Source organism: Pogona vitticeps, chromosome 4, assembly GCF_051106095.1.
Source record: "Pogona vitticeps strain Pit_001003342236 chromosome 4, PviZW2.1, whole genome shotgun sequence".
Taxonomy (NCBI): Eukaryota; Metazoa; Chordata; class Lepidosauria; order Squamata; family Agamidae; genus Pogona; species Pogona vitticeps.
This window is the reverse complement of record NC_135786.1, coordinates 117,301,136-117,316,855: the sequence shown is the minus strand read 5'-3', so window position 1 is coordinate 117,316,855 and position 15,720 is coordinate 117,301,136. Positions and strand designations below refer to the sequence as shown.

General features: G+C 39.8%; 1 protein-coding gene across 6 annotated transcripts in view; it reads left to right on the top strand.

Annotated features, from left to right (window-relative positions):
- The window catches only part of LOC110077042 (ADAMTS-like protein 2), a 92,382-nt gene extending 80,394 nt beyond the window's left edge, over window positions 1–11,988 (top strand). For 3 of the 6 annotated variants that reach the window (XM_072998172.2, XM_020789715.3, XM_072998176.2), the window contains 5 exons: window positions 5,541–5,696; window positions 6,612–6,782; window positions 7,623–7,799; window positions 8,432–8,576; window positions 9,055–11,988. In XM_072998172.2, the coding sequence (XP_072854273.2) occupies window positions 5,541–5,696; window positions 6,612–6,782; window positions 7,623–7,799; window positions 8,432–8,576; window positions 9,055–9,173 (768 nt within the window). In that variant the 3' untranslated portion in view covers window positions 9,174–11,988. Of the gene's footprint in view, window positions 1–5,540; window positions 5,697–6,611; window positions 6,783–6,960; window positions 7,144–7,622; window positions 7,800–8,382; window positions 8,577–9,054 lie in introns of those variants that run through there. The other 3 variants (XR_013544621.1, XM_072998173.2, XM_020789716.3) reach the window with 3 other exon arrangements.
- Window positions 11,989–15,720: the final 3,732 nt, after the last annotated feature.

Genomic DNA, 15,720 nt, shown 5'->3' with positions numbered 1-15,720 from the left:
CATTGAACACTGATTCTTATGCTGGTGGGATTGTACATGGTGTTTTCCCTAGTACATTCAACTGTCTGGTAAAAAGCCCTTGGAACGCTAGAACTTTATATTAAGAACAGAAATGTGGAAACATCGATGGCAAAGGCAGGGATCTCTTTTTCTTAGCTTCAATTTGGCTTTTGGAATAATATTGGGAATTATAGAATATTGACTCTTGTGTCTTCGGGACTCTATCTAGCCTGGATCTCTCCTGATGGACTATGTGGGCAACTCAAGAGCAGTGGTGTATTAAAGTTGTAATTTAAAGTGTTAGTTTAAAAACTGATTCATATACTGTAATATTGGGTAAAGATTGGGGAAGGCCTAGGTGAGGTGGTTGATAGTGGGCTTGTATTTTGGTTGCGTAGTGAACCATAATGGCTGCAAAGAAACCTAAACCCCAAACACCTGGAACTTCCCCTGCTCAAATATCAGCGTTAGGAAAACTAACTTCCCAGGAATCAGAAAAATCAGATAAAGAGTGGCAAACCACTATGCAAAACCTAACTACAGGATTCCAACAAATAAATGAGCGTTTGACTCAAATAACAGACCAAATGAAGGACATGAAGGCAGATCAGACAGAGACAAAGCAGCAGGTAACAGAAATTAAAACGAAAACACAAAATATAGAAGAAAAAGTAAAAAGTACAGAGGCCAGGCTGGACAGAACTGAAGAAACAGTACAACTGACACAGAGAAATCAAAGGCAATGTGAGGACAGGCTAATAATGCTAGAGATGGAAAAAGTAACTAAGATGTTAAGATTTCAAAATGTATCAGAAAAGGAAGGTGAAGACTTAGAGACATTAATGAGTGAAGCCTTGGCGCCGGAAATAGAGATGGATGTAGCAGAATTCCGCCAATGTCTGGAAGCATCCTTCAGAGTGAGTACAGCATATGTTAGAAAAAATAAGCTTCCCAAATAAGTTCATATGAGATTCACGAAGAAGGCAACTAGGGATAAGGGCGTCACAAGATAAACAATTGATAATAAAAGATAAGAAAATTAATGTCTTAAAACAAATTCCATGGCAAGTGAGACAGAGAAGAAAGGAATAGTTCCTCTCTGGCACAGCTACTCCAACAAAATGGAATTACATATAGATGGTTAACACCAGAAGTGTTATTTTTTCCGGATTGACACACAGAGATATAATATAACATCCCCGATGAAAGCACGAGACTTTATGGAAAAAAATGAGAAGAATTTGAAAATACCCAGCGATGGAGAGGAGAAGAAACCAGAAGAAGGATCTCGAGAGAAGCCAACGCAATTATCACAACCAGAATCAGACACTGAATCAGGAGAACAAGAAGCATCCAAGCCAAGATGTACTAGAAGCATGATGAAGAAAAAACTAAAGGATAGTAATCTGCAACAAGATGTCTAGAAAACAAATGAAGATTTTTTTCAGTAAATGTAAATGGCCTAAACTCACCCCAGAAGCGGAAAAAGATCTTTCTACAATTGCAGAAACAGAAATCTGATATTATATGCATCCAAGAAACTCATGTGAAAAGACTTGAAACTGTTAGAATGGCCAAGGTTAGGAAAATTATTTGCAGCCTCTGACGTGAGTAAAAATAAGAAAGGTGTAGCCATCTATATTAAGAAAGAATTGGAACCAAACCTGATTTTTGCCTCAGATGATGGAAGGATATTAATGGTGGAAATTCAAAGAGAATCAAAGAAATTGTTAATCGTCAATATCTATGCACCAAATGGAAATCAGGAAAATTTCTATAAACAACTGCAACGAGGACTGGCAAATAAAGATTATGATCACTACTGTATAATTGGAGATTTTAATGCTGTCTTTGATAAAGAATTAGAAACAAAATCAGAAAAAATAAGTAAAAAGAAGAGAAGCACAATTCCAAGAAATTTTTTTACAACTGGCAGAAGAATTAAATATTGTAGATGTATGGAGAACATGTAATCCAAGGACAAGAGATTATACTTTTTACTCTAATAGACATAAATCATGGTCAAGAATTGATACATGCTGGATGTCAACAAACTTAATGAAAGAAATGGAACAAATAGATATTCTACCTAATACATTTGCAGACCATAATCCAATTTTGTTACAAGTAGGTAGTAGACCAAGAGAATTTAATTGGAAGCTTAATACACTTCACTTTAAAAATGAAGAATTTAAGAAACAAGCAAAAGAAGAAATGGATTTCTTTTTAAACAGAAGATGAGACGAGATACCTCAATGTTTATGGTCTGGGAGGCAAATAAGGCTTTTTTTTAGAGGAATAGCCATAAGATTTGCAGCAAAACAAAAAAGAAAGATGGAAAAAATATGAGACCTTGGAAAACAGATTAGACAAGAGGCAATTGAAACAAAACCCAACAAATAAAGAATTGACAGAGAGGATAAAATTTGTACAACACCAGATAAATATATTACTCACTGAAGAAACTGCAAGGAAGTTTAAATTTGCAAAGCAATTTTTTTTGAGAACGCAAATAAACCGGGAAGATGGCTAGCATATAAATTAAGGAAAGAGAAGGAGAAGACAATAATATGAACTTTGAAAGATGAAAAAGGAGTGGACAAATTCAAACAAGAAGAAATAAAAAAGATTGCTGAGGACTTGTATCGGAAGCTATACAAGAAAAAAGAAGTTGACAAAGAAGCCCAGAAAGAATATATATGGAAACACAACAAAATGAAATTGACTAAAGAACAAATTCAGTCCCTAAATGAGCCCTTAACATATGCAGAAATTATAGATGCTCTCAAAAAACAAAAAAATGGGAAAGCACCAGGTCCAGATGGGCTACCAGCGGAATATTATAAAGAATTGGAAGAGGTGTTACTTCAGCCATTTAAGAAGCTTTTAGAGTGTGTCGAAGAAGAGGGGAAAATACCAACAACATGGACTGAAGCAACAATCTCTTTCATCCATAAGGAAAATATGGAGGGTAAAGAAATTATAGACCAATTTCATTGTTGAATGTGGATTATAAAATATATGCAACCATCCTGGCAACCAGAATGAAAAGAATTTTAATTCAGTTAATACATCAAGATCAGTCTGGGTTTCTTCCAAAAAGGCAGATGAAAAATAATATAAGGATAGTCCTAAACTCCAGAAGCCACTGGCAATGGTGCGGCTAAAAAATATTGTAAATAAAATAAATAAATAAATAAAATAAATATTATGAAGCACACCCAGAGAAACAGATGGCCATGATATTCTTGGATGCAGAGAAAGCCTTCGATAATCTCAATTGGAATTTTATGAAACACTGCAAGTTGGAGAAAGATTTTTGAAGCTAATTAAAGCAATATATACCCAACAAAAGGCAAAAGTGAGAATTAACGGTGAGCTGTCGAAAGAAATACAAATACAGAAAGGTACCAGACAGGGGTGTCCACTCTCTCCACTACTATTTATCTTGACTTTAGAAATATTAACTGAACAAATCAGAGATAAAAAGGAATTGAAAGGATTGAAAGTAAAAGGCCAAATCTATAAACTTCAGGCTTTTGCAGACGACTTAGTCATTATACTGGAAGATCCAGTGCATTCAATAGAAGACCTGATGGCAACGTTGAAAAACTTTGGTAATATGGCAGGAATGAGAATAAACCAAAAGAAAACAAAAATACTTACAAAAAATATAAGAGAACAAGAACGGCAGAAGTTAATAGAGAAGACGAACTTCCAAGAGGAAAAGAGAATTAGATATTTAGGCATCCAAATTACAAAGAAAACGAGTACACTATTTAAAGATAATTATATGAAATTGATGAAGGAGATACAGAACAATTTGGAGAAATGGGATAAACTACAATTATCATTGTTGGGAAGGATTGCGATGATTAAAATGAGTGTCTTGCCAAAAATCCTATTTTTATTTCAGACAATTCCTATCATATTAAAACAGACCTTTTCCCAAGAACTTAATAAAACAATCATGAGGTTTGTATGGCAAGGTAAAAAACCAAGAATTAAAATTAAGGCAATGCAAGATGCTAAACAGAGGGCTGGCTTTGGTCTTCCAGATTGGGTTCTGTATTGTAGATCTTGTATTTTAGATTGGATAAAAGAATGGATAACTTTGGAAAATGATAGATTACTTAACTTGGAAGGACATGATTTACAATTAGGCTGGCACACTTATCTATGGTATAAAAAGGATAAAAAGCAAAAGCATTTTAATTTACATATGATAAGAAGAGCTTTATTGGGAATGTGGAGAAAGATTATACAACAAATTTATCACAAAACACCTGTATGGGTATCACCAATTGGGGCCTTTACACAACCTAATCTCATGACAAAAGCAAAACTTTTAAGATATCAAGATTTATTTAAAAAGGATGGTGAATTAAGGTCTAAAGAAGAGCTAGAGACACAGAATATCTATATAGACTGGTGGTCCAGAGCACAGCTGGAATCTAGATATATAAAAGACAAAATAGAAGGTTTCTACTCAGAACAAACGATGTTTGATAAGCTTTTATTAGGTTCAAAAGACAAAATTGTTAAGAAAATGTATAACTATCTGTTAGAAATTAAAAAGCAAGAAGAAATGGTTAAAGAATGTATGATTAATTGGGCACAAAACATAGGGCATAATATTGATATTGATCAATGGTTGAAAATATGGCAAAATAATATAAAGCTTACAAGATTGGTTAATTTTAAGGAGAATATATACAAGATGTTTTATAGGTGGCATATGACTCCAGAAAAACTGTCGAAGATGTATACAGATGTATCAAATGTGTGTTGGAAATGTGAAGCACAAGTGGGAAGCTATTATCATATGTGATGGTCATGTAGAGTAGCGAAACAGTATTGGAAAAGAGTACATGCTGTGTTGCAACAAATATTGCTCTGTAAGGTGCCATTAACCCCAGAACTGTTTTTATTGAGTATGATACCTGATAACATAGATAAGACAAAGGAATATATAGTTATATACATAGTTACTGCAGCCAGAATTCTCTATGCCAAAAATTGGAAAAGTCCGACGGTACCGAAACAAGAAGATCTTATAGAGAAGATACGGGAAACAGCGGAAATGGACATTTTATCAGAAGTGATGAAGGACTGTCCTTTACAAAAGGCAACAGAAAGATGGGACTTATTCTACAAATGGACTGAGTCAACAGGCAGCGTATGAAGAGCATATATTGAAATGAGAACTTAAATCTGGAAGGCACAAAATAGTAAAAAGAGTAATTTGGAATTTTGATGTGGCAATATGTATAGAATGGATGTTAGTATGTTATTGTTTCTCCTCTTCCCATTTAACCTCAATTCCCCTTTTCCTTTTTGTCACCCCCTTGTTAAATTAAAAAAAATCTGCCCACCTCAATGTTACCTTCCTGAACAGAGTTGGAGAAAATAGTGATATTGTCTATGGCGGTATAAATTTAGCCATAACAAAATATAATGCCCCTCATGGCTTTAGCCTTTCACAGCTTTTTGCCTTCCTCGGTCCTACTGCCACCTCACTTGTTTTCTCATCTTCATAGTGTTCTGCTCGATGTGGTGGTCCAGGGATCTTGAAAAGGGAAGTGCGGTGCTCTGTGGAACCCAGTCTGTGCAGTGAGTTGGTGAAACCTGTCAGTGAGAGGGAGTGCACAGGGCCACCCTGTGATAGGCACTGGACCGTCTCTGACTGGGGACCAGTGAGTATAGACCATTTTTTATCATTCTTCCTCACCCTTCTCCATCAGAGCATAGAAATAAGAGGATTGGTAGGTTACAGGTTTGGGAACACTCTGTTTTTTGGGGGGCAGTAGACACAAGCCTGCTTTACAAATTTCATATTTCAAAGTCAGTACAAATCAATAATTTGCCTCTTTATCAGTCTTGCATGACCAAGATACAAATGACCACATTTATTTATTTATTGGACTGTGAGATAGACTGGGCTAAGTCTATTGGTGAAGAATTAAAGAGGATTGTGAGTGTGCTCCAGATTTTCGTCTGAATTTTACAGGAGCTGTCTTAAGCTGCTGAACTCTAATAAAGCTCCTCTAAAGTTCAGATAAAAACCCAGAGTGGATTCACCACTTTGGCAAGCCACAAATCTCTGCTTGAACCTGCTGGGGCTGTTTACCTGTCTTCAGAGAAGCCCAGTAGGATTCTCTAGCCTTTCCCACAGTATCCATTCAGTTCATGTGGTGCACTAGTCAGGCCTGTTGACATCACTGTTGCCTTGTAAGAGTATGCTCTGAAAGACATCTGCTGCACTCCCTTTGATTATGCATTTTGTTCGGGAGACTGGGAAAGGCAGGAAATTATATTTTAGAGAAGCTGTCCAGTATTACTGATCTTTTCAGTATGAGACTTGTCTTGGTTTCTAATCCTTGGCAGTATTTGCAAAAAATATTTTATAGTCATAAGGTTAGGATCTTTTGAAGTAAGCCCAAGATTTTTAAGAAGCCAAATTGCTCAAGCAGGTGGCTGCATAGAATACAAATGCACTTACAATGTATTAGAGGTCTTTAAAATGTGCCAAATGCCAGACAACACTTCCTCCAAATTAAGGGCTGCTGGCAAGCCACTGTTGACTTGAAATATCTCTTTATTTCCCCAAGTGCTCAGGTCTGTGCGGTGAGGGGCGGATAAGCCGCTTTGTCACATGCCGCAATTTGGAGGGAAAAGTGATCTCAGATTCCCAGTGCAATCCCAACACCAAGCCTCTGGCCATCTATCCCTGTGGAGAAAAGAACTGCCCTGCCCACTGGGTTGAGCAAGAATGGGACCAGGTAAGTCTGCACTTATTGTGCAGTCCTTATTGTTGGAGGCAAGTGTTGAACTTTTTAAAAAGCCTCTTACTGATGAGTAAGAGGAGGGGTTAGTTAACTTTGTTCTGTTCTGTTTGGGTCTTTTTCTCCTCTTTATTTTTTCATAATGTGTAAGTCACATCTTTCCTTTTCTTGTCAGGTGTCGAAGCAGGGATCCATTCAGATAGTGCGTAGTCCTGTGCTAAAACAGCAGCATGGAAACAGAGGGACTGACTAGGCTGATTTTGGCCTGATGGAAAACCATAACTACAGATGCCCAAAATCTGGGGAGTCAATTGATACACAAGTGATCAGTAAAACCTCTTTTGGTTTTGTAAAGCTACTGATGCTATCCTTTCTCCCCATTCCAAATTGCTCATAGAGTCCTTGTCTCCGTAGAGCTTTCTGGCTGTCCCTTGGCTGAAAGTGTACAATCTTTACAGCCCCGAGAGCAATATGTGATGCCCAGTTTGCGATATTCCTGTAATCTGGGAAAGAGTAATATAAATGAAACTGGTGGGCAATCAGAAGGGGGGGATTCATTGGTGCTAAAGGGGGATCCAAGCATCCTTGCCCTAGGCCATCAGCCTTGGTGCATTCTCACTGAAAGTGACAAGAAACAAAGAGAAAGTATAGCAAAGAACTGTGAGAAAGGCAGTGGCTTTCTTCCTGCCACCCACCTTCTGAAGTAATCTGTTTATTTTTTGTTTGCTGCTCATATCCTTGCATTACACTTAACCACATAAAGTAGATCTTGAGCTTATTACAGGTATCATCTGGACTTTTAGATTAAAAAGAAATCTGCACATTTCTCCATTGCAGTGCAATGCCACATGTGGCCGAGGAGTCAAGATGAGGACCGTTTTGTGTGTGGGGCTAGAAAATGGGCTGTACAAGGAGTATCCTGAAAAGCGCTGTGATGCTTTCCCAAAGCCAGAAGTACATGCATCCTGTTTCAAGAGACCCTGTTCAACATGGTTCTCAACCTCTTGGTCCCAGGTAGAGAGAAAGGGGCAGGGGAGGGGGGGCAGTGGTGACAGAACAGCTGGCCCATATTTCCTTGGCTTGCAAGGATTCAAATTCAAGTCTCCCAGTTTCAAGTCTAATGCTCCAGTCCCACAAGAGGCTTCTAGAAGTGTATCCCTAAGCATGGGATATGCCACATATGAACATATGTTGTGTGCAGCACCCCAGATGCTATCCAGCTGCTGCTGCTGCTGCAGCTGTGCATTTCTATCACTGGCAATAGCACTCATAAGCTGTTCAAACCAGGTACACAACTCCCTCCCCCAAATAGATTATTTGTGCTTTTTCATTGACTGTGGCTACCAGCAAGTAGCCTTGATTTCTGTGCACACCTGGATTAAAATCAGACCTCAAATACAAGTTTACTGTTTGCTGAAAAATGTACTATTGCTACAAGCTTTTGTCAGCTTAACTGACCTATCAATAATTCAGCCTATTTGAAAGCGATATATTTCTGAGGGAAGAGCATTCCATCATTGTGGGATAGCTGGTGGGTATCTCTTTTGGTGTACTGCCTCTTAAAGTAGCAATCTATGTCTTTACCCCTTGCCAAAAGGAGACATTTGCTGGTCTTTTTCTCCTGGACCCCCCAAATCCTTCTGCAGTGCAGTAAAACCTGTGGCACCGGCCTGCGTTTCCGTGAGGTGAAATGCTACCAAGGAGAAACCTTAGGACAAGGCTGTGAGTCAGCTTCCAAGCCTGAAGCCAAGCAGACATGCCAGCTGCAGTTGTGTCCCACAGACACCCCAGGTAAAGAGAGACATGCCCCAGGACAGTCTTATGGACTCTGGCTCAAAGAGGAAGAATGTATCACAGCTACTTTGTTTGATAAGACAGGGATTGGATGATGGGGAAGATTTATCAAAGTGTCGGGGGAGGGCAGTCAGAAGATTCTGAGGGTATCGTAAGCAGAGACAGGCAGAGGAGGCAGCCAAGAAATGTGGAGCTTGGGATTTGGGGGCTGGATGAAAGGCCAGTTCAGAGTAAAAAGTGGCCAAGAAAGCCAGAGGGAGGAAACCGAGGGAGATAATTGGCAGCATTCTCATCCAAGAGATGTAGAGATGAAGAAGGCTGGAGTCTCCATGTTATCCTGAAATGAGTTAAATCAAGAACAACATCTGATGCTCTTATGAGATAATGAGGTAAGATTATGTATGGAGGCAAAAAGCTCAAAAGAGGGCCCTGTCACTTCCCACTTAACACCTATTGTCATGTTTTCCCTCTCTAGATGAAGACTGTGAAGACAAAGCAACAGTTAATTGTGTGCTGGTCCTAAAAGTGAAACTTTGTTCACACTGGTACTACAGAAAGGCTTGCTGTAGATCTTGTAGGAGTAAGTCACCCTAATTTCCTGTCTGAGCATTTAATTTCTCTGCCTGGATGAAGGAGAAAAGCATCCTTAAGAGGCACACTTGACTGAATTTTGCATTCTAGATCAGAAGCCACGATGCATGGCTCTCACAGAACCCTAGAGAACCCTTTAGAATTTTCCGTATAGCAGTTGAAAGTAATGTAACTGCCAGACTTCAAGATGCTACCCACAGGCATTTGTCATGCCAAGTGAAATATTAAAATCCATGGTTTCCTGGAACTCCTGGGTTTGATGGCCTGTTGCTGCTCCTTGGACTATCAAGACATCAGTCACCCACCACATTCCCTTAGCCAACTGTCTCTCTCCTACTGATGTTTGTATCCTATTCCTCCATATATGTCCAGGCTTTAGCATTTATGTTGTACTTCAGAAAACACAAAGCATCTCATGTTTATTAGAGCACAAGATGCTGAATCAGATCATAACTTAATCTCCTTCAGGGTTTTCACAGTGGGCAACCAGACACTTGCAGGAAACCTACAAGTAGAGTGTGAAGATGTTACCCAATTCTGGCTGCTTGTCCCCCAAGCAACTGGTATACATTAGTATACGTATTTCCCCTGGACATGAAGGTTCTGTGTAGCTGTCTTAGTCAATACTTGCTGACAGATGTATTATATAAAGCCATGAATTGTGTAATCCTCTTTAAAAGATACCTGAAGTAGTGACCAGTGCCGCATTTACAACTTTGTAAGGTAGGTGTGACGTGCCACTTGTGTGTCCCCAGATTATTTCACTAAGGCCCACGCCACGTTCTCTTTTATGCTGCCACCAGTTGATCTCTGTCAGCAATATTTACTTAGAAAGATTGAGGTCCATACTGCATGTAAACTTTAACAAAACAGGTTTATTGGATACAGTTCACATAAATAGGTTCCTAAAAGACTTTAAAATGTTCGGTAGATTCGTACTAACTCATTCCACATTCAACTCTCTCTAAGTTCCACACTCTCAACTGTCTCCCTTAACTCCTGTCTCTCTGACTTCTCACTTCAGACTCACTATCTAACTGACTAACTGCTCTTATCTGCCTCACCCCTCCCTTTTAGTTTCTCTGGCTCCACCTCCCAACAACTCCCATTGATGTATGCAAATAACCTCATACATGAGCAAAGGTAGGGTGATCGCTACAGTAGGTTATCATTGCTACTATATTGGAGAGGGGTGGCAAGAATGAGAGGATTAGTGCATTGCTTCAGCACACCGAGTTTTTACATGCCCCATAGTCTCTATTAGAGATGGGCTGTTCCTAGTCATGTCCCTGGGAATATGAATAGTGGCACCACAGGTGCCACAGAGGTCCGTTTCCTCCCCCAGAACAGACCAGTCCACTCACTGATCACTGTGCAGTGTGCGCATCTGTCATCATCAACATCATGCTGATGACAGAAATAGCCCAGCTAGCTCTTACCCACCTCCCCACACAGCCAACCACTCAACAGCTGAGTGAGGAGGCTCTTCATCATGCTTCCTCACCAGAGTGGTTGGCTGTGTGGGGAGGTGGGGAAGCGCCAGCCAGGTGATTTCCATGACTGGCACAATGTTCTCACTGATGGACACGCACAACAACAGTGAATGAACTGGCTGGTTCTGGGAGCAGGGAATGGACCTCTGTGGCACCGCTATTCATATTAGTATCCCCAGGGATACAAATACGAATAGTCCATCTCTAGTCTCCATGCACATGGCTATCCATTTGGCAAGATAAAATAAAAAAGAGAGGAAGAGGGACAAAGATGTATGATTTGAAAGGTCCATCCCAAATTGTCAGTATTTAACAGCCTTCCAAGATCCCTTTTTAAAAAAACTGTATCTTTGGAATAAAGAGAAAGAAGTTTCCCGGGATGAAGACATCTGTGGGTAACAGAAGGGTCCAGAATTGTCAACAGGATTAGGATACAAATGACAAAGAGCTGTGGGACTGTGGTTGACATTGGAATATTAGGGGAGGAGTGTTTTTCAATATTCCTTTTCAATATCTCGGTAGAATTTCGACCTGGAGTGATTACAACATTCTTCTACCACCACATGGGGGACACAAGACAAGTGCAGAGGGACACTTTTGAAATGGCTTTTTAAAGGAAGAAATTCAAAAAGGGATAGGGAGAAGGAGGAGGCACCAAGCAAATTCACTCCTTAGCTGAGCCGAGGGTAATAATATTTCTCATAAAAGTCTTCCTGTCATTCATTAAAGTCAGTGCTGCACAGTTTCATAAAAAATAAGTCATAATCCACCCCAGATACTGTGTGCCTCTGCTCTCCTGTAAAACCATATATCTCCATCAATTTAACTAATAAAAAAGGAGAAACCATTTTCCCATTATAGCAAGCTTTTGCGGGAATTTATGGGAGTGGAGGAAACCCAATCGAGGCATAGTGGCTAATCAGGGAAACCCCAAATTGTGGTAAGTCTTATTTCCAGTGTCGTTCTACAGGTTCCTATCTGTACTAGCTCTTTAAATGTAACTATAACAAGATCTCATCCCACTCATAGTTGTACTGTAGTACATATGTCCAGTATCTGTTACTATTCAGAGTTAGATTTAATATAACTGCTGTAAATATGTTTTGATACTTTTCTATGGTTGCCTGAATAAGGAAGGAAGGTTTCTATTTTCAGTTCCCATGTTTGCTTAAGTTCAGCTAGTAATGGAAGCTAAATGCAATTGCAGTTCACATTGCCTACCTATGTTTTTTAAAAGGAATTATTTTTTATTTGTGTGCAACATTATGATCGTGCAAATGTACAAGATTTAGAGATAACTAATAAAAACATGTTCTCTTATGCTCTCCAGTTGTGTGAACTGACTTAAACTGACAGAAATTTACAATTTTTTGAAAACAATTAGGTAATCTAGTTTTAAAACAGGCAGCCACAATAAGACCTAGTCTGTAATTCATCCATTGATCTTTTCTTCACTTTTCATGGGAGGAGACTCAACACTATATTAAATAGATCTGCAATATAGACATGTCATATATATCCATGTCAAAAGGACATGTTGATGATGCCTAAACATATTGGCAGTCATCCCAAAACATAGAATTGGGTTCCCCTAGTTTTTGCCTTTATTTGATAGAATTAGAGCAGGTGGGAGTTGGAGTAGAGTAAGCCAAAACTATTATTCTTCCTTGAAAGAAAGACATTCCCCTTGTACAAATATCATGCCTGGCCAAGTATTCTTTTCTGAAATGAGTTTGATACCTGAAATGAGTTTTGATACCCGAGTACACACAGTCCCACGTAGGGTAGGAGCCATCAAATGTGAGGCCAAAAAGGGTCAGGTTTCTAGATTGGAGGGGGAACTGTCTATCCCAAAGAGCTAGAACCCCAAAGTGCAGTCACGGTCAACCAAAGTTTAAAACTAGTAACAAGTGATCAGAGGGGGTGGAGCTAAGACAGGCAATGCATGCCCAAGGTATTGAGGCTGCAGCTACACTGGCAAACCAAATCACTCCAATTCAACTTTGCTGTGATTTGATTAGCAGCTGTATGGCAGACTTCAGTGCCAGTGCTCAGTCAGGGACTGTGGGTTGATTCAGGAGTTCAGTGTTTGCATGCAATGTGATGCAATCTGCATTTCAGTCCATAGTCCCCATTTGTTTCCTTCCTCTGGTCCTGCCTCTGCCACTGCTTTTATGGTTTGCTAATAAGCTGCATATTTTTGAAAGCATTGTACAGTGTTCTGGAAAAGATGGCAGTGTTCCAAAGTTCTTAATGTTTATAGAAACAGATACCACAGGGAAGTCTTTTATTTCATCTGAGGTGTTTCTGTTTTGTTCCTAATTTTTTAGAAAAAACTAGTGCTAAACTAGTATATCAATACAGTGATAAGGTGATCTACTTCTAATCTCATATATTTAATTTTTTTAAAGGAGTACAATCAGAGAGAAAGACTGTTGGGGTGGGTGCTCCTGCCATTCTTAACATCATGTCCCAACTGCCTATGTCACCAACACACCACCCACAGGCATGCCCTCATCTTTTCAAGAATGAATCAATTGGTGACATGGGTAAAAGTCCATTTGAATCATTCTAACATGAAAAAAGAAGCCCCCAGTAGCAGAGAAAAAGAAACCAAAAAGGGTTGGACAAATTTGGATTAGTCCTTGCTTTGCTTTGGTCAGAAAAAAAAAAACTTTGAATTGACCTGTATTATAACTGCAGAAAATCCTGTGATATTTGATTGTGTAGTCACACCCTAAGAGTCAGATTGGGCACAAGATGCTTAACTGTTAGACAAATTGCTCAGGTATGAGAAGATATTGCAGGACTTGGGATTTTGGAGCACCTGGTGGACTGTTTTGACTTTCAGGATCAACTACTTGGGCAGATGACAAAGGTTTTATTGTATCCTGGGTGGTGTCCTGAAAAACACAGCTGGGTTTGCAGAAATGCAATCCTGGTAGCACAGGAGGTAAATTGACACAGCCTGTCCCCCCAGGCCCAGATGCATTAAAGTTGTTCTGTGTCAGTTCATAGAATTTTAGCTCACGAGCTGGACGGCCTGATAAATGTAATGAAGTTATCAAATCTCTACTTTAATTATTTCAAAGTTAGTATTTATTTTTCTTTTTAACTTCAAACCTATTTCCTTTGCTAAGCAACAAAGAAATAATGTAAAAAACAAACAACTGATAAGTTGTCCAAATAGATTAGGACCTTCCCTTTCCATTTCTGCCTTATTGTGTTTTTCCCACCTCTTCCATTCCACTACAGAATCAATACAGTGCATGTCTGTTGCTTGTTTCATTCACTAAAAGATGGTGGGACAGAAAATGGAATAGCAAAATGAGCCAGCAGCAAAAATGTCTCAACAGTGGCTTCAAAGTCTGGGTATGCCCATGTTTTAACCTGTGCATTTCCAGCATCTCCATTGTTAGTATATCTAAAAGAGACCTGCGGAAGACTGAAGTCTGGAAATTGAACATTTCAGCATGAGTTTGGAGCTGGTAAAATCACTCCTTAAATATCTCATGTTTTTTCTTAGTGGCCTTTGTGAATACACACAATAGGGGTTCAGTCAGCACTTGCGCTGGAGTCCTCGAAATATTCTATAACTTGAAAAAGTAACATTGAATGAACGTTGCCCCTATAACGCATGCTCCACCCGCCTCAACCCTCAGTTCCATTTTACCGCCTTAGCGCTTGGAACTTCTCGGTTAGAGCTATCATATTTTTCGCTTACCCTATCTTTGGCTTTGACTACGGACTTTTTCAACTACGATTTTTGCCTACTGCCTTTGCTCCTTTTGTTTAATCATATTCTGACCACAGAATTCTTGACTACGAACTCTGATTATCCCTACACTGGTCTTCCCGCATTTGTCTCTGACTACGCAATATAACTGTCTTCCCCTACATAGACGATTGGCTGATTGTGTCTGCGTCCCGCCAAAAAGCCATTCAGGACACCAGATTTGTTCTTCAAACACTAGAAAATCTCGGTCTCAAGGTAAATTGGAAAAAATCCCACCTATTTCCCACTCAGATAGTAAACTACATAGGGGCAAGACTAGACTCCATCAGTGCTCACATCTTTCTGCCTCCCCAACGCATCAGAAAGTTACATCACGCGATTCGAAGATACCACCCATTCGCAAGAGTTTCTGCTCACCACACACAATATCTCTTGGGCCTAATGGTGTCGACCACCTCAGCTCTTCAACATGCCCACCTGAAAATGCGATATCTACAAGCCTGGTTCCTGTCCTTATTCGACCCAATGAAAGACAGTACAAACAAACATCTTCGAGTTACACCGGAGCTATCAAAGCAGCTACATTAGTGGACATTCATCCCTCATCTTCTCATGGGGTGCCTGTTTCGCCCATTACAGCTCACCGTGCAAGTAGCGACAGATGCCAGTCCCACAGGATGGGGAGACCATTGCGGACCGCACAAGGTACATGCCCTCTGATCCAACAAGGAGAGACAACTACATATTGAGTGGTCAATATGACCAGATAGGCGGGGTATAAATGGAATAAATAAATAAATAATAAATAAATACACATAAATCATCTGGAAATGTGAGTGGTTATAAAAGTTTTCTGCACCTTCGCTCCTCTGATACTTGGTCGTGGTGTTCAAGTAGTCACAGACAACACCATGACCATGTATTACATAAACAAGCGGGCACACACTTATCTAGCAGTCCACCTATGGGAGTGGTGTTACACTCGTCATGTGTTTCTGATAGCAATTCACGTCTCCACGAGCCACAACAAGTTAGTGGACAACCTGAGTTGCTTAACTATCCAGACACACGAATGGGAGCTCGATGCATCTATTTTCACCATGATCTGCAATCGGTGGGGCTTCCCTGTGGTGGACATGTTTGCAACTCACCTGAACAAGAAATGCAATAGATTCTGCTCCCGGGCAGGCAGAGGTCCTGCATCCATGGGATACGCATTCATGGTTCATTGGGAGGCAGATCTCCTCTACCTTTCCCCTCCCATACCACTCATTCAGAGGACTTTAGTCAAGATCCGACAGGTGGAGGCCAATGTGATCAT